Source organism: Chiroxiphia lanceolata, chromosome 5 (assembly GCF_009829145.1).
Source record: "Chiroxiphia lanceolata isolate bChiLan1 chromosome 5, bChiLan1.pri, whole genome shotgun sequence".
NCBI lineage: Eukaryota > Metazoa > Chordata > Aves > Passeriformes > Pipridae > Chiroxiphia > Chiroxiphia lanceolata.
Genome location: NC_045641.1, coordinates 55,382,332 through 55,408,817, shown reverse-complemented (window position 1 = coordinate 55,408,817; position 26,486 = coordinate 55,382,332). Strand labels below are relative to the sequence as shown.

General features: G+C 39.8%; 2 protein-coding genes across 7 annotated transcripts in view; one reads left to right on the top strand and one right to left on the bottom strand.

Moving 5' to 3' along the window:
* The window catches only part of ALDH1L2 (aldehyde dehydrogenase 1 family member L2), a 37,239-nt gene extending 36,472 nt beyond the window's left edge, over positions 1-767 (bottom strand). Inside the window, 2 exon segments of the mRNA XM_032688756.1 lie at positions 586-701; positions 704-767. Coding sequence (XP_032544647.1) covers positions 586-701; positions 704-752 — 165 coding nt within the window. The 5' untranslated portion in view covers positions 753-767.
* Positions 768-7,889: 7,122 nt separating this feature from the next.
* The window catches only part of WASHC4 (WASH complex subunit 4), a 43,028-nt gene continuing 24,431 nt past the window's right edge, over positions 7,890-26,486 (top strand). For 5 of the 6 annotated variants that reach the window (XM_032687764.1, XM_032687763.1, XM_032687762.1 and 2 more), the window contains exons 1-14: positions 7,890-8,015; positions 11,736-11,875; positions 12,973-13,026; positions 13,135-13,200; positions 13,373-13,418; positions 15,872-15,939; positions 18,829-18,911; positions 19,906-19,948; positions 20,392-20,495; positions 21,150-21,270; positions 22,746-22,869; positions 22,969-23,096; positions 23,788-23,948; positions 26,257-26,383. In XM_032687764.1, the coding sequence (XP_032543655.1) occupies positions 7,955-8,015; positions 11,736-11,875; positions 12,973-13,026; positions 13,135-13,200; positions 13,373-13,418; positions 15,872-15,939; positions 18,829-18,911; positions 19,906-19,948; positions 20,392-20,495; positions 21,150-21,270; positions 22,746-22,869; positions 22,969-23,096; positions 23,788-23,948; positions 26,257-26,383 (1,326 nt within the window). In that variant the 5' untranslated portion in view covers positions 7,890-7,954. Of the gene's footprint in view, positions 8,016-11,735; positions 11,876-12,972; positions 13,027-13,134; positions 13,201-13,372; positions 13,419-15,871; positions 15,940-18,828; positions 18,912-19,905; positions 19,949-20,391; positions 20,496-21,149; positions 21,271-22,745; positions 22,870-22,968; positions 23,097-23,787; positions 23,949-26,256; positions 26,384-26,486 lie in introns of those variants that run through there. The other variant, XM_032687765.1, reaches the window with a different exon arrangement.

Sequence of the window (26,486 nt, the reverse complement as noted above, 5' to 3'; positions counted from 1 at the left end):
GTAAGAGAAGAGGGCATGGACTTAAGGTGTGCCAGGGGAGGTTTACGTTGGACATTAGGAAGAAGTTCTTTACAGAGAGGGTAATCAGGCATTGGAATGGGCTGCCCAGGGAGATGGTGGATTCGCTGTCCCTGGAGGTTTTTAGGTAAGACTGGATATGGCACTTAGTGCGATGGTCTAGGAACCACAGCGGTAGTGGATCAAGGGTTGGACTTGATGATCTCAGAGGTCCCTTCCAACCCAGCCGATTCTATGATTCTATGATCCCTGCAAGATGCAGCGCCCAGATGATGGCTGCGATCCCGCCCGCAGAACAGCCGGGCAAGAGGCAGCTTCTGCACCCACACCAAGCCTTTTCCCGATCCCTCTCGACCTTCTCGTGCCTGTACGCGCTTTACTAAAACCTCGGCACAGACAATACGCATCACATCCTGGAAAATGCCCCCTCCCGCCACTTCCCCCTCCTCTCTCGGCCCCTGGTTGCCCCCGGACCGGCGCGGCACGCTGAGCCCGTTCGCTCCCGGGCTCGGCACGGCACAGCCCGGCGGGACCCCCGTGCCCCGCCGCCGGCCCCGCGCTGCTCACCGCGGCCGTGGTGCAGATGGTCCGCAGCAGCCGGGGGGCTGCCCGCAGCATCCTTCGGAGCGCCGCCGGGCCCCCGGCTCCCTCGGCCGCCCGGCGAGCACAGAGCCGGCTCCGCTCGTCTGATGCAACCCGCGCCGGTGCCGCTGGCGCCCCGCCAGCCCCTGCATCCGCGGCCGCGGCGGCGCAACCCCGCCCGGGCCCGTGGCCGCCCCGCGGCGGGGGGAGCGGGTCAGCCCCGCACCTGCCGGGCCCGCCGGCCCCTCGGCGCCCCGCGGGGCACGGAGCGGGGGCTGTGCGGCCTCGGGGGGGAAGGGGCGGGATCCAGGCGAGCGCCGCTGGCCCCCGCTCCCCGCCGCGGGGCGCGGCCCCCGGGGGCGGGCTGAGCCCTCCCCGCCGCTGCCGCGGGGCCCGAGGGCAGGGACGAGCCGGGAGGGGGGGTGTGAGGGGTTCCCGGCTCGCGAGAACGGGAGCCACAGAATCACAGAATCGTTAGGGCTGGAAGGGACCTCTGGAGATCATCCAGTCCAACCCCCCTGCCAAGGCAGGGTCACCTGGAGCAGGTGAGACAGGAATGCGTCCAGGTGGGATTTGAATGTCTCCAGACTCCGTGACCTCCCTGGGCAGCTTGTTCCAGTGCTCTGCCACCCTCAATGTAAAGAAGTTTTTCCTCATGTTGAGGTGAAACTTCTTGTGTTATAGTTTATGGCCATTGTTGCTCATCCTGTCACTTGACACCACTGAAAAGTGTCCGACATCATCCTCTTGGCACCCACCTTTGAGATATTTATATACATTAATGAGATCCCCTCTTGGTCTTCTCTACACTAAACAGGCCCAGCTCCCACAATCTCTCCTTATATGAGAGATGCTCTAGACCCCTCATCATCTTTGTAGCCTCCACTGGACCCTCTTCAATAGTCCCTTGTCTTTCAGCTTTGTTGCCTCTACTGAGGATGCTGGTGAAACATTCCCTTGAATCTGCTGTGGCAGTCAAAGATTATGTAGATTATCGACATTAATTTTCAGCTTATTTCATGCCAAAATTGCCAGTAATGTGGTTGAAAACCATTAATGACTTTCTGGAAATCCGTATCACCAGCATTGCCAAGTATTTTTAAAGCAGCTCACTCTACTTAATAAATTTTAAAAATCTTCTAGGATCTGAGTTCCATTAATACAAATGTTTCAACTTCAATATAATTTGCAAACTACAACAAAGTCTTCTTGTCAGAGGTATGGAGATAGCATGGCGGTAGTATAAGCATCATTGCAAACTGGGTCAGGTTTAAACCCTGCCTATAAACTACAATACATGCTGTTCCTGTCAAGAAAACAAGGACAGCAAAAATGGAAAAGTTTTTCTTACGGCCAAGTTGTGAACCACGTCAGAGAGGTCAGTGGCATGCTTAAGCCAAAGTTACAACCTGCAGAGATCTTGCTACAGTAGAAAATAAAGTAGACAAAGTCTTGCCTAACACATGCAAACATTCATTTCTCACTGAGACTTTTTTGATGCTTTCCTGCAAAAGAACTGTAATAATAACCCCAGGGATTAATTCCAAGGCCCCTACCCTCTTCCTCAGAGTACTTCGAATGCTGTACCTTAAAGACATAGTACAGCTGCAGTGCAGCTGTTATCTCCTTGTTCAGGGGACACAGGAAGGAGAGCTGCTGTAGGAGATAAATTGTGCCAGTCCCAAATTAAGTCAGGCTGGCACAACACAATTTCCCCCCAGAGTAAAGTTATGCAAGGTTTTGCATTGTGACTCTCATAATTCACATTCGTTTCCTTCTTTACTCCTGTTATAGCAAAACTATATCCTGCCCTTTATTCAAGGCTCTTGCCAGCCCCATAAGTGTAGATGGTCCTGTGTGGAATCAACAATCAGCAATACAGGGACTAAATACACTCATGCACAAGACAGTTGTGCAACTGATCAAACCCATTATCTGCTCAAATAGGATGCATAGACAATCCTTAGTAAAGAAACGATATCACTCCCTCTGACAGCAGAAGGAATGAAAGTGTGTATAGTCTTCTTATGAGTTGATGGAAGTTGCACAAATTCCCTACAAAGGAGCACAATCAATTTCTACTATAACAGCTGGCATCAGAATGGTCATAAAATGGAAGGTTTGGAACTGGATTCAAGCATTGCTGAAGTTCATGAAACTTCAAATCCTGGTTCATGATGCAAAATCCTCTCCAACTAGAACATGACACACTTGGCATTTAACCACTGACAGACAGGCTTACAGCAAAATACCTGGTTTTCCTAGGTAAGAAATTCGTAATAGCTTATGGTACTATTCCCTATACACACAAAATACACAATACAACAATGCACGCGTGAAGCACCAAGGTTAGTTCATCACCAAACACAATTCCAAACTGATTGAGTCAACTATACATCCCCATTTACTTTACAAATTGCGAACACGTCAGGTGACAAAAGGGGAAAATCATGTGTCTGTTGTCACCAGAATCATGGCATAAAGAAGAGCTGGGAGGTAAGATGTGGGCTTTACTTTAGATTTCACAGAAATGAGAGGGGCAGGTAGACAAATGGGGATAAGGGTGTGCTAAATTACAGGCAAGGATGGTATCTGCATACCATCAGCTTCTTATCATCAGAGTGATGAATTCATAGACATGGGTTTTAACAACCACTTAACAAATTGGCTATTTAGAATTTCAAGGATCCGTGTAAAAAGTTACAGTCAATTCAAATTCCAAGTTTTTTGGCATTAAGAAAATTATTAGGTTGACCTGTCTGAGAATGAGCAATAGGTCTCGTGTTACACAGTAAACTCCAATATCAGTGTTAAATATTGTAACAGTTACAATGTATTCCTCTGGATTTTGTGTTGTTTGGAAAAAGTGACACAAAGCATTCCCTGTTGATTTTTTTATCCCAGTCAGAAAAGTACCTTACGAATTATCAGTTTCTTGTTAACCTGGGGGAAAAAAAATCCTAGCTCTAGTGTTATGTGTGTAAATTTATGCAACTTTCTTTGGAGCCATTTAATATATTAAGTTTTCTATTTCGATTTTTTTTTCCCCTTCCAGTTCTGGTCCTTGTTCTTAAAGCTAAGGTTTAGCTTTGGGCAAAACCCTGCACTTGTTCATAGTAAGCTTTGCAGCATGGGCTTTTCCCCTTTCTCTTACCAAATTTTGCAGATGTGTATGTCAGCAAGTGGCAAAAACTATTTGGGAGCTAAACCTGCCTGTTCATTAGTGTGCTCACAAAGCAAAATGTGTTTGTATGTGCAGAAACATAGAGAACAAATGTAAGACCTAATGCAGCTGAGCATTATAAATCCTTGTTGACTTCTGTGAAGCAGAAGCTACTCTATGTCTTTGAATACATCATCAGGACTTGGCAGGAGCATTAGGAAAAACTCTGTTCCACAAGACACCGAGTAGGTGCACATACTGAAATGCTTGGGAAACTGCTTGGAATTTTCCAGGATTTGCTTTCCTTTGAAAATCATGCCCTGGGATTCAGTAATCAAATAAATTATCCCTGCATAGGCTTTTTATTGTTGGAAATCAGCCTTGATGGAGCTTTTCATGACGATTAAAGATTTGGTCATAGTTCAGACTCAAATTCCTCAGGAATACTTTAGAGTTCACCCAGTTTTAAAGACCGAGTAATTAAAAAAAATAAAGTAAGGCTTTGTATGGTTGCTCCCTAAGTATGTTAATTGCATGACAAGTTTCAACTAAAATTTTAAAACAATAGAAACATTTCATGTTTTTCCACTTGCTGAAGCAAGATTTCATGAGAAAGTTACTTGGTGTTTTATCTTTGCAACATTTGTATTTAAAACTTGTTTGGTGTTTTGTTTTGGGTTTTTTTCCAGAGATCTGAACTAGACAACCATTTAAAACCTTATGTTTGACATTTCATTTTTCCAGAGTAACCAAAAGGAGGCATATATTCGATGAGGAAAGGGAATTATTTTACCAATTTAAACCAGTAGAAAGAACTATCATGTGCAGATGCCTTGCTCATATGCATAAATGGAAGTCTCTCAAACTCCACACAATAGAATAGAAACTATGTCTGCAAAAGCTACTGTTATCTTTGTGGGATAGAGTTGCAAAGAGCAGCTCTCAGATGGTAAATCCTTTCTGGGAATTCTGCCACAAAAACTTTGAGCAAGAACTTTATTTCATTTAAAATATTCAGAGCTGAGCATCAAACATTCCACAGACATGGAACATATAGAATAGTTGGTTTCCTGGAGAACTAGCAAGCCAAATTCTTTCTCCTGCAAGTAATTACAATTCTAGTAATTACTAATTCTATGAATCTTGGTGGAGCTTTGACTGTTTACAAGAGGAGCAATTTCTGCTCTGGGTGCTTTTAATTTCTTTTTTTTTAATAAAATGCTTCCTGTTTGGATGCTCTATTAAAGTTTTCAATAGCTTTCAAGTATCAGAAGAATACTGTTTAAAAATATACCAGGCAACTCTCTTCTCTAATGTAGAGTGATATTTCCAATTGGGATAATTTCAAAGAAAAAAAAGGATTTTTAATACCTCATGGAATCAAGCCCCTGTTGATTTATGAATCCACAGACACCTAGCCACTTCACTCCATAAATAAAACAGTCATAGTACCATATTAATTCTGCTACATTTTGGAGTTTATTCGCTCACCTATCCTCTCTAGTTCTGATGTGTAACAAGTAATTTCAGCTGGAACATATTCATGTTCACATTTCACCAGTTCCTGTGAAAATCCATTATAAAGTTTCATTTCATGGTCATTTTGACCTGACCAAAAGAAATTATTTTTTTATCAACTATACCCGTGTTCAGTAATGGTCAGCTTACCAAAAATCCCTGTATTAAACTAAGTCTAAAGACTCATTCTAACACATATTTGAGCAATCTTAGCAATTCCTATGAGCTTGTACCACATAAAAGTTTCCTGGTACAAATGGAAGCTGTAAGTGTCACCCAGCTTTCAGAAATTATGCTTATAAAATGTCAATGATTTCATGTTACTGAACAGCATAAAGCCATTCACTAATAAGACAGCATAAATATAAATCAAACCTGAGTTAGTCTTACTGTCAGTAAAAGTCTTCAAGATAAAATCTAAATCAGATTTTCAGAGAAAATAGAAATTCTAGCAGCATCTAGAATTGACCTAAATAATTTCAGTGTAAGCAACAAAACACTGCCACCTAGGGAGCCAAAGGAAAACCCATTTATCAGTCATTTAAATAAATGGATCATGAATGGCAGTATAAAATTTAACTGGTGTACTTACTTGAGTACAATTGTGATTTTTTTTTTCAATTATGGAGCCTCCTGCTCCTTTTTTAAAAAATGTAGTATTTCAATACATTTTCTTTTTAAATAATTTTCTTTTTCTGTGTTTAGAATAAGGGTCACAACATTGTGGAGGTCACAGTGCTCTCTTTGGTGTGGCCATTGCATAGACTAACCAGTTGGATTACCCTGGATGCAGTTTTGGTGATCTCACAGCCTTGCAATAACCAACCCCACAGTATTTTACTCTTAACAAATTCATTTCAGATGTGAGGAAGGCAGGGCCCTACCAATTGCCAGTTCTACAAGTTTCCCTCTTGTACCATCCCGCAGAATTCAAGGACACCCTTTTCTGAGAGAACAAAAGGCCTGATGATACTTTTTAAGCAGTCTGAAAGCCTGTTTATGTGCAGTCATCCACAGCTGAAAGAAACAGTATTTGTTTCAAAGAAAGCATATATTGTTTGTAGAGAAAACTCTTCTTTTTGTTTTGTTTTGTTTTTTTTTTTTTTTTAAATTGACTTTGAATAAATGTATAGCAGCTATAGGGAGTTCAATTAAAGTTGCATCTCCATGGTTGTAGATAGAACCCAATCCTTAAAGTCCAGCATAAACTGTGTTTTCATTTTGTGTGATACTTACCATGTCCTTAGAGACACTTGTGTTCACTGCCAGCTGTCAGCATTCTGCACAATTAAACTTCTAGTTCTGTTAAACCCCTGTGTGAACATCCCAAGTTTGAACAGAAGCCAATGAGTGGAGGAGACATATTGACATATTTACATTATGATTATTTGGCAACATTTCCCAAGACACAGTTCTCTTCCTGAAAAAAATAAAGGTTAAAACCCCACCCTATTCCAAACGTTGTTTATATCAACATTCTTTATGTCATTTCACACAAAGTTAAGTTTGATCTCTTCTTTCCCAGACCCAGGTTGGTCTCATAGAATGCACTTTAAAAAGGAAAAAAACTCATCAACCATAAACCTGCCAACCAGATCTTTCATCCCTAGAAACTTTTAAAATCAATAGACTCCAAAGGATGGATTCCTTTTAATCAGAGGTGCTATTTTCAGACCTGCTATATTACCGAGGTAGCTTTTATGGATGATCATGCACTTACTGATACACCTCTCATCACTTACTGATACATCTCTCATCGGAGTTGCTATTTTTGTTGCTCTTTCCCCACTGACATTGCTGATGCTCCTGGTGATACTGCTTTTGAAGCCATTTCCTCTTCTGCTGATGCTACAGATTCTGCTGAGCTAATGAAACTGCTGTGGTCACTGTTAAGGGCCCTCAACGGCTACTTCTCTTCCTATCCAAAGTACTTCTATTTTTATTCTCTGATATTACACCCACCAGTGTGCCCTGGGGAAAAAAAAAAAAAAAAGAAAATCAAAAGGAAAAAGACAGTGTGTGACCACAAATGCAAGTGGGATGCTTAGAGGGTACTATGGCACCCTCACCCGGCACAGCTGTCTCTGAGGTCCAGACCCCCCCCTCCCAAGAGCTGGGACAGTTCCTCCCATCGCTTCCTTCCTCCAGCATCAGAAGGGGAAGCGGGGGTCGTGTGTGTGTGTCACGCAATCGCCGCTATCCGGCAGAGCTTTCCCTCCTGCCAGCGGCGTGGCGGAGTGGGGAGCCGCTGTGAGAGAGGCTGGGCTGGGATCTCGAAACTCAGGGGGAAAAGCGGGAAGTCTCCCGGTGCCTCAGAGGCCGGCCCTGCCTCCCCAGAACGACCAGCGCACAGCTGCAGGGGGCTCGGAGGAAGGAGGGGAGGGAGCGGACTCTCCTGCCCCGCCGCAGGGGCCGGGGCACAGCGCTGCCTGTCCCGCGCTCTCCCTCAGCCCTGAGACCGCCGATCGGCGCCGCGGGGCAGCTCCCGGCGGCACCGACCCTCGGGCGGAGGGAGGGGCGGCGGAGCGGCACCACCGCTGTCCCGCCCCCTCCTTCCCCGGAGCCCAGGCTCCCCCTCCGCCTCCATTTCCCGGCGTGCGGTGCGGGCGCGGGGCAGGAAGTCCCGTGCGCCTGAGTCAGGGGCGGCCGGGCGGCCGCTGCTGGGGGTGGGCGATGGCGCTGGAGACCCTCTCCCCGGACTGGGAGTTCGACCGCCTCGACGACGGCTCGCAGAGTGAGCGCCCGCAGGGCGGGCCGGGCGGGGCCGGGCCGGGCCGGCGGGGCCGCGGCGGGAACCGCCTCGGGGCGGGGGGAGGCGCGGGCTGAGCAGACTCTGCTCCCCTCCCGGACCCCCCCCCCCGCTGCACCCCGCGAAGAACGGCAGGGAGGAGGAAGGGAGGGAATAAGAAGGCGTCACGGGAGCTGAGCGAGGTCGCCCTGCACGGCTTCCCCCGCGGACCCTGCCCTGTGCCCCTGCCCCCGGCTCATCGCAGCGCTGATCCGCCCCCGGCCAGGCCTGCGGGGGTGGGCGGGCGCCGTGACCTTTTCCTCCCACCAGCCTCTCGGGGTTTTTTTTTGGGGTCGGGGGTCGTGGCTTTTCCAGACCTCCTTTACTCCCTCTGAGGAGTCGCCTCCGGTGCCCCGCGTACGGCGGGGAGGGCCGGGCTGCTTGTGTGACTCTTGTCTTGCGCGAACCGGGCAGGACGAACAGATGCTTGTCGTGAGGATGGTGTTTCTTTCCTTCCCGATCGTTTCTCGTAGCTCACAAATTTGTGCAGTTGCTTCCTTGGTTATCTAGAGAACTCACATCAAGATATGTTGCACGCAGTTAGTTGTGTGTAGCGTTCGTTGGTAAAGGCTTTCTGGCAGGGCGTCAGTTTAACCTTTAAAATGTAGTTAAATAAAAAGACCTTGTGATCATGAAGTCTTTGACAGTGAGTTCGTGTGCCCATCAAAATCCACGTTTTACTCAGCCTGTGGAGGTGACCTACTTTCTAAACAGGGAAGGTATATGGTTGTCACACTGTAATACACACTGTAAAGTGAACTATGCCAAATTAATTATACCAGGTGTTGCTGTGAAAATATGCCACTCATGGCCACACTGTTTCACTTATAATGTCATCCCAAGGGATGATACTGTTTATGCCATATTCATTTAGTCTGGATTTCAGTGGAAACTGAAGCTGCCTTGAGCAGAGCTTTTTACCAGTTCTCTAGTTGTTAGAAGGAAAATGCAGCTTTTACTTAAAATGCCAGATCCCCACTAGTTTGACCATGACATTATGTGCAGCTACAAGAAATTTACATGACATAATATGCTCCATTACCACCATCTTGAGGGTGAACAAACAGACTGATCTTCCATCAAAAGCAGCACACAGCGTTCTCCTAGAGAAAAGCCAAAGAAAAATTCTGTGACTTGAAAAGTATTTTTTTGTACTTGTTCTCTACTTTCACGTTGTATCACTAACCTTTAGCAATTACAGCGTTCTCAACTGAGGACACAAGATACTAAGTAAGTCTGGTTTGTTGCATCTTTATCCTAGTTAGGTATGGATGTGGCACTTGCAAATCCTGCTGTGAAAATAAGTTCACTGAACATTGACATTACTGATTGTATGGAAGAAGTTATGATCAAGTTGAGGGAGCTGTGCTGCTGAGTTGATATCTTGCGTTGTCCAAACTATAATGCTTTTGTTTTGTCACATGAGGAGAAACTAAATCAAACTTTTTTGTAAGCAGATTATACCTTATGAAGTTTGTATGCTGCTCTGAAGAAAAATATGAGATCTGGTTTCTATGATTTCTTTTTGTTCATCCGTGTGAGCCAGTTTATTTAGGAAAATCCTTCTGCATCTTAAAAAGCTTCCCCCATTTCCAAGTAGTTTTTTATCAGTTCAACTCTGCCTATCTCTAACTAGCTAAGAGCTTTCACTCTCTTGTCTTTCTAAGGTAGTGAGAAATTATTCACACCTGTCTCTTATTTTATAGATGATCAATACAAAGTGGCAAATCGATGGCTATCAATAATTAAGTATTTGTAAATATTTAATATTATCTGAGCTGTAGTGTTGTTCAAGTCCATCATTTGGCTGCTGGAAAGGTGACAACCTGTGGGTCTCTAGCAAAACGCTGTTGTGAGGTTTTGTTTGAGAAACGCATGTTTTGTAGGGAATTTTCCAGTTTATGACTTGGAAGCTTGTTCTGTTCTTCCTATAGAGCCCCAATGGCTGTCAGTTTGCCTTTTGTGTGAAGGGAGGAGTTGTGATTGTGGGAATATCATAGCATATCTCTGTAATAATGTCTCCATGCTCCAGATTTTCTAGCAGTAAAGGGCTGAAGCTGGCATGGTGCTGGTTAAACGCCATTCAGCAGGGCTGTGCATCTGTCGGTGTTTTACTGGTTTTCTGCAGCAGAGCTTCCAGAAGATGCACTGGAAGGAACCCGAAAGATGAGATGAATTTGATGGAATAGAATAATTGCTGATACAACTCAAGGGCTCTGCATCAATGCCTGGAATGCATACTGCTGATGGAGAGCGTTTTGCTCACTTGTTTGTTATCTGTTTACATGAGATTTTGTCTCCTGTTTTGACAATGCCTGTGCACTGTCTAGGCTGGATAGGCTTTGCAGTCTTTGTGTCCTTACAATTGGCATTGCTGCTGCTTTCAAAGTAGTATCTTAGAATTAGTGCAGTCCTCCCCTTCTGCCTGGTGCAGTGTCTCAGTCAGATGTTTTCGTGTTTAAGTGAAAATTGATTCAGCAGTGCTTTCCCAGCAAAAAAACCTACTATTTGGCTCAGTTATTTGCAATGAAGATGAGCAAGAGGTTGAACATGCAGAATAAAAGAATATATTGTTTTTAACTTTCTAGACCAGTGTACTTGCTGAAATGTGAAAAGGGCACATATTAAAGCTACATGAAAGTTATATACTTGTTTAAGAAAAGTTCGGTTGTTCAGCTGACCTGCATTCTCTAACTTTTTTAGATAATCCTGTTTCCAGCGAATAGCAGAAGATCACAAGCTGTTAGATTTGATATCTAATTATGGGGAAGACACTTTAGTCTTCACGAAAGGATTGTACTTCCTTCCTGAGTTTAGAAGCCTTGAACTGTAATCATTCACTCAGCACTTCAGATTATGCAGCTAAATCAGTACTTGTATATAATTTGGGGAGAAGTGGGGAATGTCTTAATGTGGGAAGAAAAAAAGATCACGATAGAGAGAATTAAACTTTTTTTGGACCAATTGCCTTTAGATTTACTTTGGTAATTAATACCACCATTCCTGGTGTTTGACTAGCTGAATGTTAGCCTTTGTAGCTCCTGGCCCCTGACACTAACAGGACAGCTGTGCCTTTCAATGTCCGGCAGAAGAAAAATTCTGCTTGGGGAAAGTGAATTTGCAAGTGGAGGGAACGATTAAAAGCCATAAGCTTCCCATGTAATGCCCAAATAACTTACTGAGAGGTAGCAGGGAGAGAGTGGAAAGAGGATTGCTAGTAATTCAACTGCTACTCAGGCCAAAATGATTAGACCCATTACCTCAAAGTACTGATATAATGACCTGTGTACTGGTTCAGCTGATGGTTAAACTCACCCACTGTGTTACAATTTCTACAGTTATGTCTTTGCTCAGAATCTTATGTGATTGTTAAGGTCTTAGTTTGGCAATATACATCCCTTTATAATTTTCTGCAAACTGCTTAGGTGTTTGATATTCTCTAAGTAGTATTTGAATTTCTTTTAAACTGACACTAAGTTATAGGATTGTTTTTAAGCATGAACTTTGTATTAAAGATGCAGTCCTATTAAGGAAAACTGCTGCAGCAAAGTGGGGAATACAGGACTAAAGCTAAATAGCAACAGATTAAATACTTTTAAATAATTTTCTTGATATTGCAGTTTATTGAGTTGTTCATAAAACTGTATAATTATTATCAATTTTCAGAAATTCATGCTGAAGTGCAGTTGAAGAATTATGGAAAATTTCTTGAGGAATATACATCTCAGCTGAAGAGAATTGAAGATGCTTTGGATGACTCTGTTGGAGATGTTTGGGACTTCAGTCTTGATCCCATTGCTTTAAAGGTCTTCATATATTTACTATACATTGCACCTATTACTTTCCTAGTTTGTCCTTCCCTTCAAAACCTGAGAAGTAAAAGCTTGATGCATTTATGCTCTTAAAACTTGACTTTTGTGTTTGAGAAACCTATCCAGTACTATTTTAATTATCAAATAATTGATAAAAATTGTTGCATATCACAAGAGAAGATGCTTTCCTATTATTATTTTTTAGTGTTTTGGATACTAGTTGAAGTGAAATGAATTTCTAATTCTTAATGTATTGGGAAGGCTACTTCCAGAAGACTTCTTCCCTGGGGGTATTGGTGTTTTTGTCTGGGATTTGGGGTTCCAGACAAGCTCACTAATAATTGTAAAACTGGAGGATGTACATTTATAGCTCATGTTTTGATTTAAAGGCCTTGGTACAGTGTTTACCTCCTTCCAGAGGAGGCTGTTTTCTTGGTCATAAGTTCACTGTCCTCTGTGGAGCGTTATTTTTTTCTCTTCACTGAATTTGCAGACAAAATTTAAAAGCGCTACTGTTGCCATATGGAACTTGTCTGTGCTGAAGATGCTCTCTCAAGCAATTGTCTGTCTGAATAATTTGAGTAAGTTACGTGTAGAGCCACCACGCTGCTGGATGTATTTGGACCGGTCAACACATGGCTGACTTCAGTAGAAAATGTCAGTGCCTGCACAGAGATATAATTTCTGCTTCCTGTTTCCAGCATTTAGGATTCCTAATTCAAGTTTTAGGTTTCCTGAGCTGGTTTTTTTCCTACTTCATAATCACCAGGCTTTTGCTTTTCAAGTTTTGTAAGTAAGTTGTTGTAAATGCTGTATGGTGTACCCAGTTATTTGCCTTTCTGCCTGGAGTGAATGAAAGATATTTCCATGTAAATGTGAAGAGCAAAGGATTCCTGCAGTGCAGGTTGCCAGTAGTGTGCAATTATTGCTCTCTTATTGCAGACCCTATTTGAGATTAAACTGGGGAGAGTACCTGGCTAGTAGGATAAGTGTATTTTAACCAATGTTTTTTGAAGTTGTTAATTTGTTATTTTTGTTTGTTTGTTTTGTTTGTGATTTTTTAATTTATTTTTTTTACATTTTAATTTTAGCTTTTGCCATATGAACAGTCCTCCCTACTGGAGCTCATAAAGACAGAAAACAAGGTAAGTACTTTATGCTTAGAAGATAAAAAAGTTATTCTACCTAAAATCAAGCCCTCTAAATGTGAATATATTTGTAATCTGTGTGGTTTTTTCCCCCTTTGAGTCTAGGTTCTAAACAAAGTAATAACTGTGTATGCTGCTCTTTGTTGTGAAATCAAGAAGTTAAAATATGAGGTAAATTCAGCGAATTTTTATTACTATGTGTGAAAATGTTTGCAGATTGGCAAGCTGATATATAGATTTATTCTTTAGCAGTAAAGAAACAAGATTGATGACTAAATAAGTTTTGTAGCATGATTACATATATCCTATTTATTAAAAAACAAATTTCTGCTTTTGTTGTTAGGCAGAAACTAAATTTTATAATGGCCTCTTGTTTTATGGAGAAGGAGGTAAGTAGCTCCCTTTACTGTAAAAGTTTGTAGTTTTGAATTATTGCTTCTGGTTATATTAAATGCTACAATAACTGTAATTTTATAATATGGATACATGATTTCTCTGTCTTTAACTGATGCACACCAAATAACAAACTTTGAGGTTACAGGGATATATGTTAGTGTCTTGTGACTGTCTTGAGTGAGTTTAAGATAATAATAAGGTTTATCCTAAAGCCCTCTTACCTGCAGTAAGCATTGTTACATTAACAGGAAGTTTTGTTGCAGCCTTGTTTAAATGAGAAGCAGAGAGTGTGGGCTGTTGATGGTGTATTAAATATCTAACCTACAGCTTAACTACAGCAGCAGCTATTTTTCCAAGTATGACATTGAAAACACATATTTCACATGTAAACTCATTGTAAACCGACTTATTTCCTACTGTGACTAGGTCTTACATTGTTTATAGCAAAACAATAAATCTGTAATTTGACCATAATAAAACAGTGAAACCATTAATAAATAACTTGGCCAAAGTCCTGCCTCCTTTAGTATGCAATCAGTTATTCCAAGAGAAGTTGGAGTGTGTTAATGTCACCTGTCCTTTGAAGTGCAGGTAATAGTACTCACACTACTGTTTAGACCATGATGTAGCACAGGCACAAGTGACTGTAAGTCACTTCAATTGACAAATCACGAGACCCTGCTTTAGGTGAAAGCTGCTTTTTGTCTTGGACTTAAACTGGTAACTCCTGTGAGTGACTGGTCTTAAGCTTCAACCTTAAAAGATGCCAGTGCGGGAATAAGCACAGATCTTGATCCTGAGGACTGAATATATCAATGAGTTGATTTAGAGACCTATCGCTCAACTTTATTTTCTATTTCAGTAATTTGAGAGAAAAGTAATACAGTAGTATTGCAGAAGGGCATTTCCAAAGCTTCTCAAGAGCCTTGACTGTAGCAGAAATACCAGGCAATGTGAAATCTTTGAGCTAGGGACTGTTTATCGTTCTTTTAAGTGCTATATAAGATGACTGTTGCGGTTAAGGAACGTGAAAAAGTGTGAGGGTTTGTTATGGGTAGTTTTTTTGGTGGTTTTGTTGTTTTTTTTTTCTTTGCGGATTCTCATGTCTTATTAGACATGGTTTTAAATATTTTAAAGTCATTGCTGCCAAAATGGTACTAGGAGATCCCTTAAAACTTCTCCATGTTTGTAGCATGAAAAAGTCAGACTGTAGCAGGTTAGTATGTTACAGTAGCAGTTTGTTCCTGGTGGGTGTTGTTCAGAGAGTACTTGGGAATGGCAGGAATGGAGAGGTGAGCCTTCTGTAGGTTGGGCAGGAATGCAGAAATTTGTGTTCTGCACTTCCATATACCTGCTTGTAGCATTTGCTTTGATAACAGCAAGCTTGCTTACTTTAAACAAGTGGCAAAGTTACTGACTCAAGGGTAGTTGAGATTTCAACAAATACTGTGCTGGCTTTTTCCAGCTGTGTAAAGAAACATTTTTTTCCCCCATCTTATCTTTGCAGTGGCTAGGGATAGTCTAGGAACTTTATTAAATAGTTAATTGGATAGGTTTTTTTGGGACATACACTAAACAGAGTAAAGATGACATTAAATGTGTAGAGGGGAAACAATATTTAATATCTTGTCCCAGAGCTCCGTCTTAGAGAAGTATGGAGACTGCTTTAATCTCTGAGTGCTCTGAAAGAACATATTTTACGATGCAATAAGACCTGCATTTCTTAGGCAATAAACTTGCAATTGTAAGCCTTTTTTGCTCAGAGTGGCCCAATAGAAAAATTGAGTCTAGAGCATCAATCTGTAATCACAGTAAAAAAACCCAGTATTTTGTCAGTTGGTGTTAAAACTGCTCCAGATCACTGAAACAATTTGGTATTGGTGATGTAATTATTGTATTTCATAGTATTCTGTTAGTGTTCTGTGTCATACAGACAATGCTGTGAAGCTGTGGTGATGAGCCAATTCTTTTGTGCAAGATGATATGTAGGAAAAAGAAAATCAATTTCTTGAGGAAAGATTTTCCTTCTGGTTAGTCATGTAGTATATTCTTTCAGTAAATAATATCTGGATGTTCCTTGCAGTATAAATACCTAATGCTGTCATACAAACTTTTTAAAAATGGAAACTTTTATATGAAGTTACATAATACATATGCCTTTAAAGAATTATGTTTCGTATTCTTTATTTTATTTCTGGTGACGGAGACACTTTTTCCTGCTTTGTATCTAATTTATAAATAATGCAATTTTTATTGAGAAAGAAACTTCAAAAATAAGTCCAGCTTAGGAAAACAAAATTAAGAGTTTCTGAGGCTTCATCAATACGCTTACAATAATGCACTCCACTTGTATGACAAACAAATGGCTTGGAGGGCAAGCTTCAATGTTAATTTAACAGGTGTAACACAGGCTTTTGGAAGTGTTGACAAATGTTTCTCTTTTTAGCCACAGATTCCAGCATGGTGGAGGGAGATTGCCAAATACAGATGGGAAGATTTGTTTCTTTCTTGCAGGTAGCATATATTTTGATTTTTTGACAGCAATTATAATGTTAATTTTACTTGCAAAGTGGATTTAACAGTATGCCTTATCCTGTCTGCATCTTGCTGAAAGGCATTGCAGTCATTTGATGTATTACTGTGTTTTGCCTGCAGACCTGTCACAACTGGCTGATATATCACACATTGTTTTGAGTTTTTTTTATATACTTGTCTTTGGAAGTCTAATGAGAGAAGAAATTACACTTTGTGTAATTGCTCAAAGAAATTAGAATTTACTTAAGAAAATTTCAGTATGAGAAGATAAATTGAGGTTGTTTTCATTTAACAGTAAAGTTAAAGCTAGCTATTTTTATGGTTTTGATTATAAGTTTTGGGTTTCATTGAACATTGGAAATGGATTAATTTTTCTATGCATGTTTTTTTAGCTGATAGAAGAAAGCAAAATTAAAACATGTACCTGGGGAAAAATTGCTTGTGAGTCATTCAAACTTTTGTGGAATAACACTCATTTCTTATACAGTTTGGTAGTTCAGAGTCCTTTGCATGAAAACAGGATCTATTTTTCTTCTGAGGATTTCCTGTGCTCTTGGGTTTCAGTCTACTGTGGAGTTTTTTGTCCTTGATATAACTTAAATGCCTGTCCTGTTCCCAAAAATGTTTCTATTTTTATGCAATATTGCTTGTAATGAGAGATCTGTGTTCAAGTAGAGAATATACAAGAAGCTTCTAGAATGTTTAAACAAATTCTAGTTTAACAAAGGTTAAAGTTCCTCTTCTCGCTGTATAGTTGCATAGCAGTAGTTATTAACTGAGTCATAACAGGTTGAATGTAATATGAAGTTGTTTCTCAACCTCTTTTACCATGCCCAAGTGCATTAGGATCTCTTAGATTTCTTTTTTCCCTGTTTTCCAACCTTTTTGTCCTATCAAATGTGTAGGTTTCATCCTTCATCCTCTATTTCCTCCTGTCAGATGTTTGAGACCTTTTAGTGATTCTGAGATGGTGCTACTGTACATTTGTGCTTTTCCTGAGTCCAGGTGGAAGTTGAGAGCAGGATCTGGATATCTGTGCATATTGCAAGCCCACTCTGTAGAACAAGTTTATGGGGTATATGCTGAGGTGTATATTTAAAGGGTAAACACTTTACAGAAGTACAGGAGTATTGCTTGTGAGCCCACTTTGTATATATGCTACGATGGGTTAGGGAACCTTGAGAAACTTTGGAAGGAAGGGAAATGCAAGATGTTACCCCGGAGGGAGGGTTTACTGTGCTAACAGATGTGTCATCATCACCATCATCATCATCATCATCATCATCATGGCTGGGCTTCGCGAACGAAGATTTGGGAAAGGCTCTATCCACGTTTGTTACAAGCACATTGATGGCTGATAAGGCCAATAGGAGATGGACATAGACATTGCAATCAGACATGCAACAGATGTATATTGCTTAGGGTAAAGCTATGAGGGAAATGTTTTCCTTGTGGACTTTGTTCTTTTTCTTGTATTGTGTTCTCCTAAATCCACTTGGAGTAGTCTATATCCATAGACTAGGAAGTGCTGTTCTGGTCAATGTTGTAAGCATATCCCCAAGGATGATGTAGAAAATATGAAGTTGACAAAAGAGGTGAAATGTTGCTTTCATAGAGCTAATGTCCACCTATTGGTTTATTGGTTCTTTTGAGTTTGGGATTCCTTGATTAGCTATATGCAATAGCCTCAAATTTGCTATGTCAAAACATTTTTTTTAAAATATTGTCAAAATAATGCTCTGAAAACACTGGTTAGGTACTCTTGATTGTGCAGAAGACAGTATATTTGAAGAACTCTAAAATTATGTAGTTGCTAATATGCATGTGCTGTTAAATTGGACCATTTCCTGGAAATTTTAAAATGGCAAGTGGTGCTTCCCCCCCCCCCAGGAAACATGATCTCTGTTGTCTATTAATCCATTCCTCTGGAATCTGTTGGCTTATTTCAGCTGCATTTGTTAGAGCAATACAAGTATAAGAAGTAATGTTTTGTGAAAACTGGTGACTAATAGAAGGCAGAAACCCAAATAAGATCTATTTTTGACGGAGAGGAAGACAGAATTCAACTGTTAGCCAGTTTTCTGGCAGGAGTGGATGGCTGTCTGCTTAGCCAGTGTGGGCTGTCTTCTATGGAGCCATCCGTGGGCTGACTGGCCAGGCTCATCATGCATGGACTTTTCCCCAATGGGATTATAAGGTGCCTTAATGAGCAAGTATTATTGCAGTTAAGGGAAACTCAGATTAGTTCCTCCTGTTGCTCAAGGAATGCCTTGTTAAAATCCATTATAGAAATTAAGATAGTCCTTTACGTGGTCAGAGTTGACATGTTCTTACTTACTGTGTGTTACGTAACTGAGCTCAAGTTCTGCTTTAGCCAAGCAGATCTCTCAAAGACATGGGCTTTGTTTGTTTGCTTGTTTTAAAGCAATATTATGTGTCTTACCACTCTTATGGTAGGTACAGGCTTCTGAGGTAATTTCTAATTCGAATTTGACTATCACCAGCATCCAGAGTGTGACTCTTAAATCTAGTGGGGAAAAAGCGCAGCCTCTGCTCCCAGGGATATTGTTGCTGCAAGTACTTGGGCACTGTTGTCAAGTCACTTCTTACTGTCTTTGATGTACATAGTCAAAGTTGTACTGGAAGCTTGCATTTGGTAGCTTCTTAGCTTAGTCCAGATTCCTTTTCAGAGCCATTAGTAGGATGTTTGCCATTGTGCTGTGGGTCTGTCCGCTGACTTGGATTAGGGATGTGGTTGGAACTTGGGCTACAAGTTCAGTGGTTTATGTTTGTTGTTTTTGATGTAGTGACAACTCGTGTATGAGGAAGCTCTATACATATATATGCATTTTATTTTCTGTATTGCAGGAGCTGTCTTGCTTTGTTACCCGATGTTACGAAGTGGTGGTGAATGTAGTGCATCAGTTGGCTGTTCTGTATACCAGCAACAAGTAATTATTCCCTAAAATGCTGTATTGTTGTAATGTAGTTAAATGTATAAAATATGAATGTTCTGTTTAAGGCATGGTCATTTTTGGAATATTGTTGTCTAGAGATATGGATAGTGCTTTTCTGTGAAAATTTGGGCTTCGTAAACTGTTATGGAAGTGGTTTTGTTTGATTTTTCAGAAAAAACAGTGCTTATATATAATGAGATGCAAAAATTTTATTTTTTGTCATTTTTTGATGGGGCAATTAGTCTTTATGTTTAAGAGATATTGTTTTACTTTTTTCATCCTTACTCTGTTTGAGAGATTCTTCCTGTTGGCTGATGCAGTAGTTACCAATAGCTTAAAAATCAGATCACTTCCACAGTCTGTTTTAAATATGTAAATATCGGTATTTATTCCTCACAGAACAACCATGGTTTTAACACCTGAAATTGAGCTTAGTTTAGCTCCTTTGAAAACTGAAGATAGTTTAGTTCTGAATAGAATTGTTGGATTAAACTTTCAGTATCACTGCAGGATTCTTGATTCCTTCCCCATCCCCCAGTAGGATAGCAGCATTCTTCTCAGTTTTATTTGTTGCTTTTATTTTTGCACAAGGTAGACTTTCTGTGTGGTGCTGGATGTGTAACTTGGACATGGCTTGATTAAATATGTGATTTTGATTTTTGGGCCCTGAGGCTGTGTGTATCAAGGCGACTTGTCGTTAGCATAACTGAATTGGGAATTGCTGAGACGTGTGCACTGAGTACAGTAGGTGCTTTGAAGCAGTCACATGGTGTACATTTAAAAATACAATATTAAATCTGATCATAGCACACAGATATCACATAGCATATACTTTCAATTGGGTTTTTAGATTCTTTTTTTCCTGAAGTTACTGTTAATGAATAAAAAATGTACCCCAAGAAAAAAAGAACACATCATGATACAGAATTGATACATATGATCTGTTCTGAGGATTAAAAAGGCATTAAAATATTTATTTTATTTATAGGAATGCACCTAAAATTATAGAGACGTCTGGAGTTCATTTTCAGGTGGGAATAATTTGGAACTCTTTTGCTTATGTTTTATATATATATTTTGTTAATCAGCTTTTTCTGGCCTTTGTGTGGGAAGGCTGGTATCTCCGTGTCTGTCATATTGTAGCTTTCTTAGCTGTGAAGTGTTTGCATGCTCCCTTATTGCAATATGTGCTTCTGCACATAGACAGTTTTAAAAATCATGTCTCCAGTGTCAAAATAGATCAGTGAATTTAGTTTGCATGCAGACACCACTTTTATGTTCCTCGTGTCACTACAAGACATACGAAATCTTTAAGCTACTAAACCATGAGATCTCCTATTTAACTCTCTAGCTGATGTCTTGTTGGCTGAAAATATATTGAAAGGAACTGAAATTTTGTATGCCACATATGACTGCAATAAACTTCTTAATAACTACAGTCCTTTTCCTTCCCTTTTTTTTTCTTGACAAACAGGCAATGTATGAGCATCTAGGAGAGTTGCTCACAGTCTTGATCACTCTGGATGAAATAATTGACAATCATGCCACGCTGAAAGATCACTGGACCATGTATAAGAGGTGTGTCTCATGTGAAAAACACTCCCACAACATACAAGGTGAAAGCATGTGCATCTGTGTGGGAGTGTCAGTGTGGGAACATGGATTTTGGTAGTCTCAAGAGTTTTCCAGAGGTTTCAGTGCAGAGCAGGGGTAAGCTCCCACAGTGTCCTTCTAACAGCATGAGTAAGTTTTTAAAGTGCTGAGTGTTACATTTTCAATACAAGGTAAACATCTTGGCAAACAGAGTAATGGTTGGTGGGGTTTAAAGTATATTCAGTAAGAAATTTAGTTGTGTCCAGAACTGATCTAAGACTACCCCTGTCTATACTGATCATGGAGATGGGCATGGAGATTTAAGAAAGAATACTGTCTTAAATAAAAGCTGAAGAGTGAACAATTATAAAAGTAGCTAAATTAGTGGAATAATAACTGTTTCCTTGAAAATCTAAATTCAATATGAGTTACTCAATTGCAAATTGATTCTACAGACCTAGTGTTTTTTGTGGGGTTTTTGATCTTTGTGTTTTTTTTTTTTTTTTTAAATTTTGGAGTTGCTGTTAAGAGCAGGTGTGGACAATCAAAATCTATTATCAAAATAGTGCAGGATATGATAAAACTGTGAGCGTGTTTTAATTGTCTTGTACGTATGTGTTCCACAACTATTCCTTACAGGCTGCTAAAATCTGTCCATCACAACCCTTCCAAGTTTGGGATTCAAGAAGATAAACTGAAGCCATTTGAAAAACTACTGTTAAAACTGGAATGCCAGTTACTTGAAGGAATGATATTTCAGGTAATGAAATTAACGTTCCTCAGTATGATGGGGAAAACGTACGTGAAAGCAACACTCTTTTTAGAATGGTTTGCTTGTTTGTGTTTTGGTTTTGTTCCGGTTACAGTGATGTGTGAATTTGGCTCTTGCATCTGTGCATGGGAGGAAAAAAAAGGCTCTATTGTAACATCCTTCCTTGCTCTTCTCATGTGCTTGAACTGTGCCAAGCTTTGAATGGTAGCAGTAAATGCTGACTGTTTTGCCGAATTAGGGAAACACAGACAACTTGGCGTTAGGGCTGTGTACTACCAGGAAGTCTGGTTTTGTCCACGTAATATTGAGCAGGCTTACATAGCCCAGGTCCACTTCATTTTAGCTGCAAATTAATTAGTCTCCTCAGTAACATTTAAAATATGTTAAGTGTGAGATCTCATTCCTAGCTTATGAGGCAGGTCATTGGGAACCACTTCAATGGTACACCCCTGAAACATGCAAGTGCACAGGTGGGTGAGAAGGATTAGTACATTTTCAGTACAGTTAACTTAAATGTGTTCATACAAGAAGCCATCTTTTTTTAGAAAGGTGTGTATTTGAGACATTGAAATTGGATGTTGTGGCAGAGTGGGCAGAGGATAATGTTGCTGAATTTGGTCAAAGCAGAGTTAGTTGTTTGCTTCTTGCAGGTTACAGTGGTATAGGGAAGAAGGGTTCTGTAAAAGCCTTTAAAAGGGAAATTGTAGGTAAATAATTAAACACAGTTGGCTTATTCTTTCAAAGGACATTGCTACCAGATATCCATTTTTCATCTTAGATTTCCCTAATGTTGCATTAGTGCAAAGACTTCATTATGTGTTTGAGACATCAGTAGGATTGGAGTGGTATTCACTCAGGAAGTTTCCCCTACTGAGCTGCAAATGCCTCTTCTCAACAAAAATACATTAAAATTATGTTTAAATATAGTTCCACTAAAGACTTCTCTAAGAAGAAGTCTTGAGACTTCATAAGAAAGTATGAAACGTGTTTCTATTTTTTGACTACTGTGTGGGTTTTGGTACTTTTTTAAACCACCAGCAGTAGTGTGTGATTTTATGCTACAGGGTCATAAACCATATCCTACAAGTAACTTGCATGATAATCTTGTTTAGGTAAAGGGTAGTTATAGTGTAATAATAAAAATATGCATCTAGTTTCTTAGCACTAGCACATGAAATGATTTCTTTAAAAATGCTCCTTAAAGGAGACAGGAAACAAATAAAATGGGGTTTTGAATGTCAGTTATAAGAGGTTGTTTTCAATGTCAGTTATAAGAGGTTTTTTAGTATTTTCTGTTATTATACTAAAAAATGTAAGCATAGTTAAAAATCTGTATGCTGTAGAAGTTTGACTTACTTCAGTTTAGTCTTAAATCAGTGAGGTCTTCTCTTGAAAACCAGTACTCTTTTGAGGTCCAGAATTCATGGCCTTATCAGTATGCTTTTTTTCCCCTTTTTGCTCAGGCCTGTATAGAGCAACAGTTTGATTCCTTAAATGGTGGAGTGTCGGTGTCGAAGAACAGCACATTTGCCGAAGAATTCGCTCATACTCTTCGCACAGCTTTTGCAAATGTTGAAGCCAAACTTGGTAATGCAAGCTCATACTTTTCCTGCCAGCTTAGTTGTTTCTAAAATTGTTTACATTGTTTGACTGGGAGTAAACTTAACCAAAGCTGTGTTCCTGCAGGTGAACCTTCAGAAATCGACCAGAGAGATAAATATGTGGGCATCTGTGGCCTCTTTGTACTGCATTTTCAGATTTTTCGGACTGTAGACAAGAAATTTTACAAGTCATTGTTGGATGTCTGTAAAAAGGTGAATGCTTTATTATTTTGTCAATAATTAAGAGGGGAAATAAATCTTCAGTCACAAAGGAGATAGTTTTCTTAGATGCATAGCATAACACAGACTTGGGAAAAGAAAGAACACGCAATTTAAAAAAATATGTCAGAAAGCAGAATCGAATTTCCTACTTTTTATAACTCTCTCCCATTTTCTTCTAAAGATGTTCTAAAACTTGGGTATTCACATAGCAGCAAGGTAAAATAACTTGAAATTACCATTAAAATGTTTCTTCTCAAGATTAATGTGGCACTGAGGACAAAAAACTGTTTGAGTTATGAGTACTCTGGTGCTGAATAAATGCTGTGGGTTTTGACCTTGGCTATGAACATGTCTTTTGGAAGACCTCTAAGTCCAAAGGTGGTTGGGGCTTTTTCATATTGGATGGTATTACAAAATTATTAAATTCTCTAATACTGTTTAGAATCTCTAATACTGTTTAGAGTGGTAATAACTTTGCCTGTAGTGTCCTTAGTGGACTTCTGGGAAGAAACTTTTTTTTAACATGAATGTAATACTTTGTAAAAACCAGTTATGTGGACAAAAACTGTGTTTTTACTTAAAAGAGGTATAAGAAACATGCATGGTGGCATAGTATTTGTTGTAGTTAATTATGTTTATCGCTACTTGATAGTATTTTGCCCCCCTTTTTTTTTCTTTACAGGTGCCAGCCATTACATTAACAGCTAACATCATCTGGTTTGCTGACAACTTTCTGATTCAGAAGATACCAGCTGCTGCCAAACTTGTGGACAAGAAAAGTATTCATTCAGTAAAAACACAAAGGGAGAACTTTCTGCAGCAGAGGGCACAGTCACTCACCAAGTATGCTTCCTAAATACTGCTGCATGATGCTGTTTGGCAAAGAGGTTATCAACCGTGGGTTTCTGGGTTTCTTCATTCAGTGTACTAGCCTGTTGTATATTGTTGCTTAGTGGTGTTAATCACCTGTTCCACTTCACTGCAGCAATGTGTGCATGTGTTAATGCTGCTGCAAAAAGTTTTGGTCAAAACTAAGCTGCTTTTCATGTCATGCTTTCAGAAAAATGTGTATTATGACACCAAAATAATAATGTTCCTGCAAGTTCTAAATATTTCTTTCAGTTACTTCTATTTCCATAATTTCAAGTTCCTTCTTATTTTAAACTAGTGTCTAGTAACCCGAGCTGCTCTGTTTTCTATTAGGGCTCTCTGCTTTCTATGTATTTATGGAGGTAAGTTACTAGTAGGCTTATAATCAAGTTTTTCTCTGCTTGGTGATGATACTTTCTTTGCAAGCATTTCTTTCTTTGTGACTGTTTTTATTGCTTTTTTAATGGTCTTTGAAATTATCTGTATTTGAAAAAAGCTTCTCTTGTTTTGTGCTCTGCATGTAGTTTGCAGCTCACTTCCTTCTCTTCTAAAATATGCTTAAAGATAAGATGAATTTTTTTTAGTTGTTAAGAACAAGTGTACTGCATAGGAAGATAACAGGGCTAAGGTTTTTGTTTCTGTTTCAGACCAAAACAAGAAGGTGGAAACTGGGTTCTGTGGAATAGGAGTAAAAACTTAGATTTTTCATGTTGTCTTCCAACCCTATAAGCAAGCTGGCAGAACTGAGTTGGAGGGGAGGAGGGAAGGGGGAAAAGCAACTCCGTGCCTGCATGATCCTCTGACAGATTATTTTCTCTACTTCCCTGTTTCTGACAGATTATTTTCTCTACTTCCCTGTTTTTTTACAATCCACCTCTTCCTGGTTTACATCCTGCAACCACAAAAAGATTCAAGAGCTGTGACTGAGTCTTTCTTGGACTTTAATTCCTGGATGGGGCATAATTGCGCTGCTGCTTTGCTTCTGGTCTTGGGCAGCGGTACTTAAGATTAAAAAAAGGTTGAAAAAAAAATCTGTGTATTCACAGACCTTTCGTAGAATCATAGAATCATTTAGCTTGGAAAAGATCTCTAAGATAATCAAGTCCAACTGTTAACCCAATTACTGCTGAGCCATTACCACTAAACCATGTCCCCAGGCACCACATCTGCGTGGCTTTTAAACACCTACAGAGATGGTGACTCAACCCTTTCCCTAGACAGCCTATTCCAGTGCTTGTCAACCCTTTAGGTGAAGAAATTTTCCTAATATCCAATCTAAACCTCACCTGGCACAACTTGAGGCCATTTCCTTGTCTTGTCACTTGGGAGAAGAGGCTGACTGTCAACTTGCTAAAATCTCCTTTCAGGTGGTTGTAGAGAGCAGTAATGTCTTCCCTGAGCCTCTTTTTCTGCAGGCTGAACAACCCCAGCTTCCTCATAGGACTTGTGCTCTAGACCTTTCACAGGCTTTGTTGCCTTACTTTGTACGCACAATTTTGAGGATATTGTAATAAAATCCAGATTTTCCTTCTGCTGATTTGAATAGTGCAAGTAATGTTTTCTTGCTTTTTTTACAAATCCTTGCACTGCTTTTGATAATTGCACTATTGCCTTAAATATGAGTCCTCTTTAAAGTGTAACTTTTGGTAACAGAATCAGTGATCTGAATATATTCCTGCTACAAGTGCTGCAATAAGTTGTATTGCAGTGTTGCAATTTGATAGCATGGAATAAAGAGTTTTATAAAAGGGAACTCTATTTGAATGTTTAATTACTACTAGTGTAATTCAAGCAGATAAATTTCTGTAGAATTTTGTTATTTAAGAGCAGTCCAGTCTGACATTGATGTAATGACAAGTTATACTTTTCTATATGTGTGTATATAATACAACAGAAATTCAAACTTGGATAAAAAACCTTATACCCAGTGTTGGACTTTTTTGTATAGTCTTTAAAAGCATTTTCTAACAGTTTTATTTCCTGTTTTAATTTAAGGAAGTGTAGTATATGTACTACTAAGAGGACCACTTGTTCTCTTGAAAGACAGATGATTTTTTGACTCATTTTACAGATATAGTTGGCAGACTAATCCTTACCTATAGAGAATTAAAAAGTAAATGAGTATGTGGTTCTGATACTTTTGGGAACGGTGAGTTGTTATTTTGGGGTCTGAAGAGTTAAGATGTTTCCCTTGCAAGAATTTTAAGTTTTGGAAAGAGAAAAGGAAGTCTTCACACTGTTCTTATTTGAGGCGAGCAACATTCTTTGTTTCCTTCCCCAGAGATATGCAGTCATATTATGTTTTTGTGAGCTCGTGGATGACAAAAATGGAATCTATCTTGTCAAAGGAGCAACGCATGACAAAGTTTTCTGAAGATCTTTCTAACCGCTGCAATGTCTTCATCCAGGTGTGCAGTCTTTTAATGTGATGATGCAGCAAACTGATGTTTTGATGCAAGTTGCTGAACGTAAAAGGAAATCAACAGGAGTTCTGTGATCATCAGTGTATAA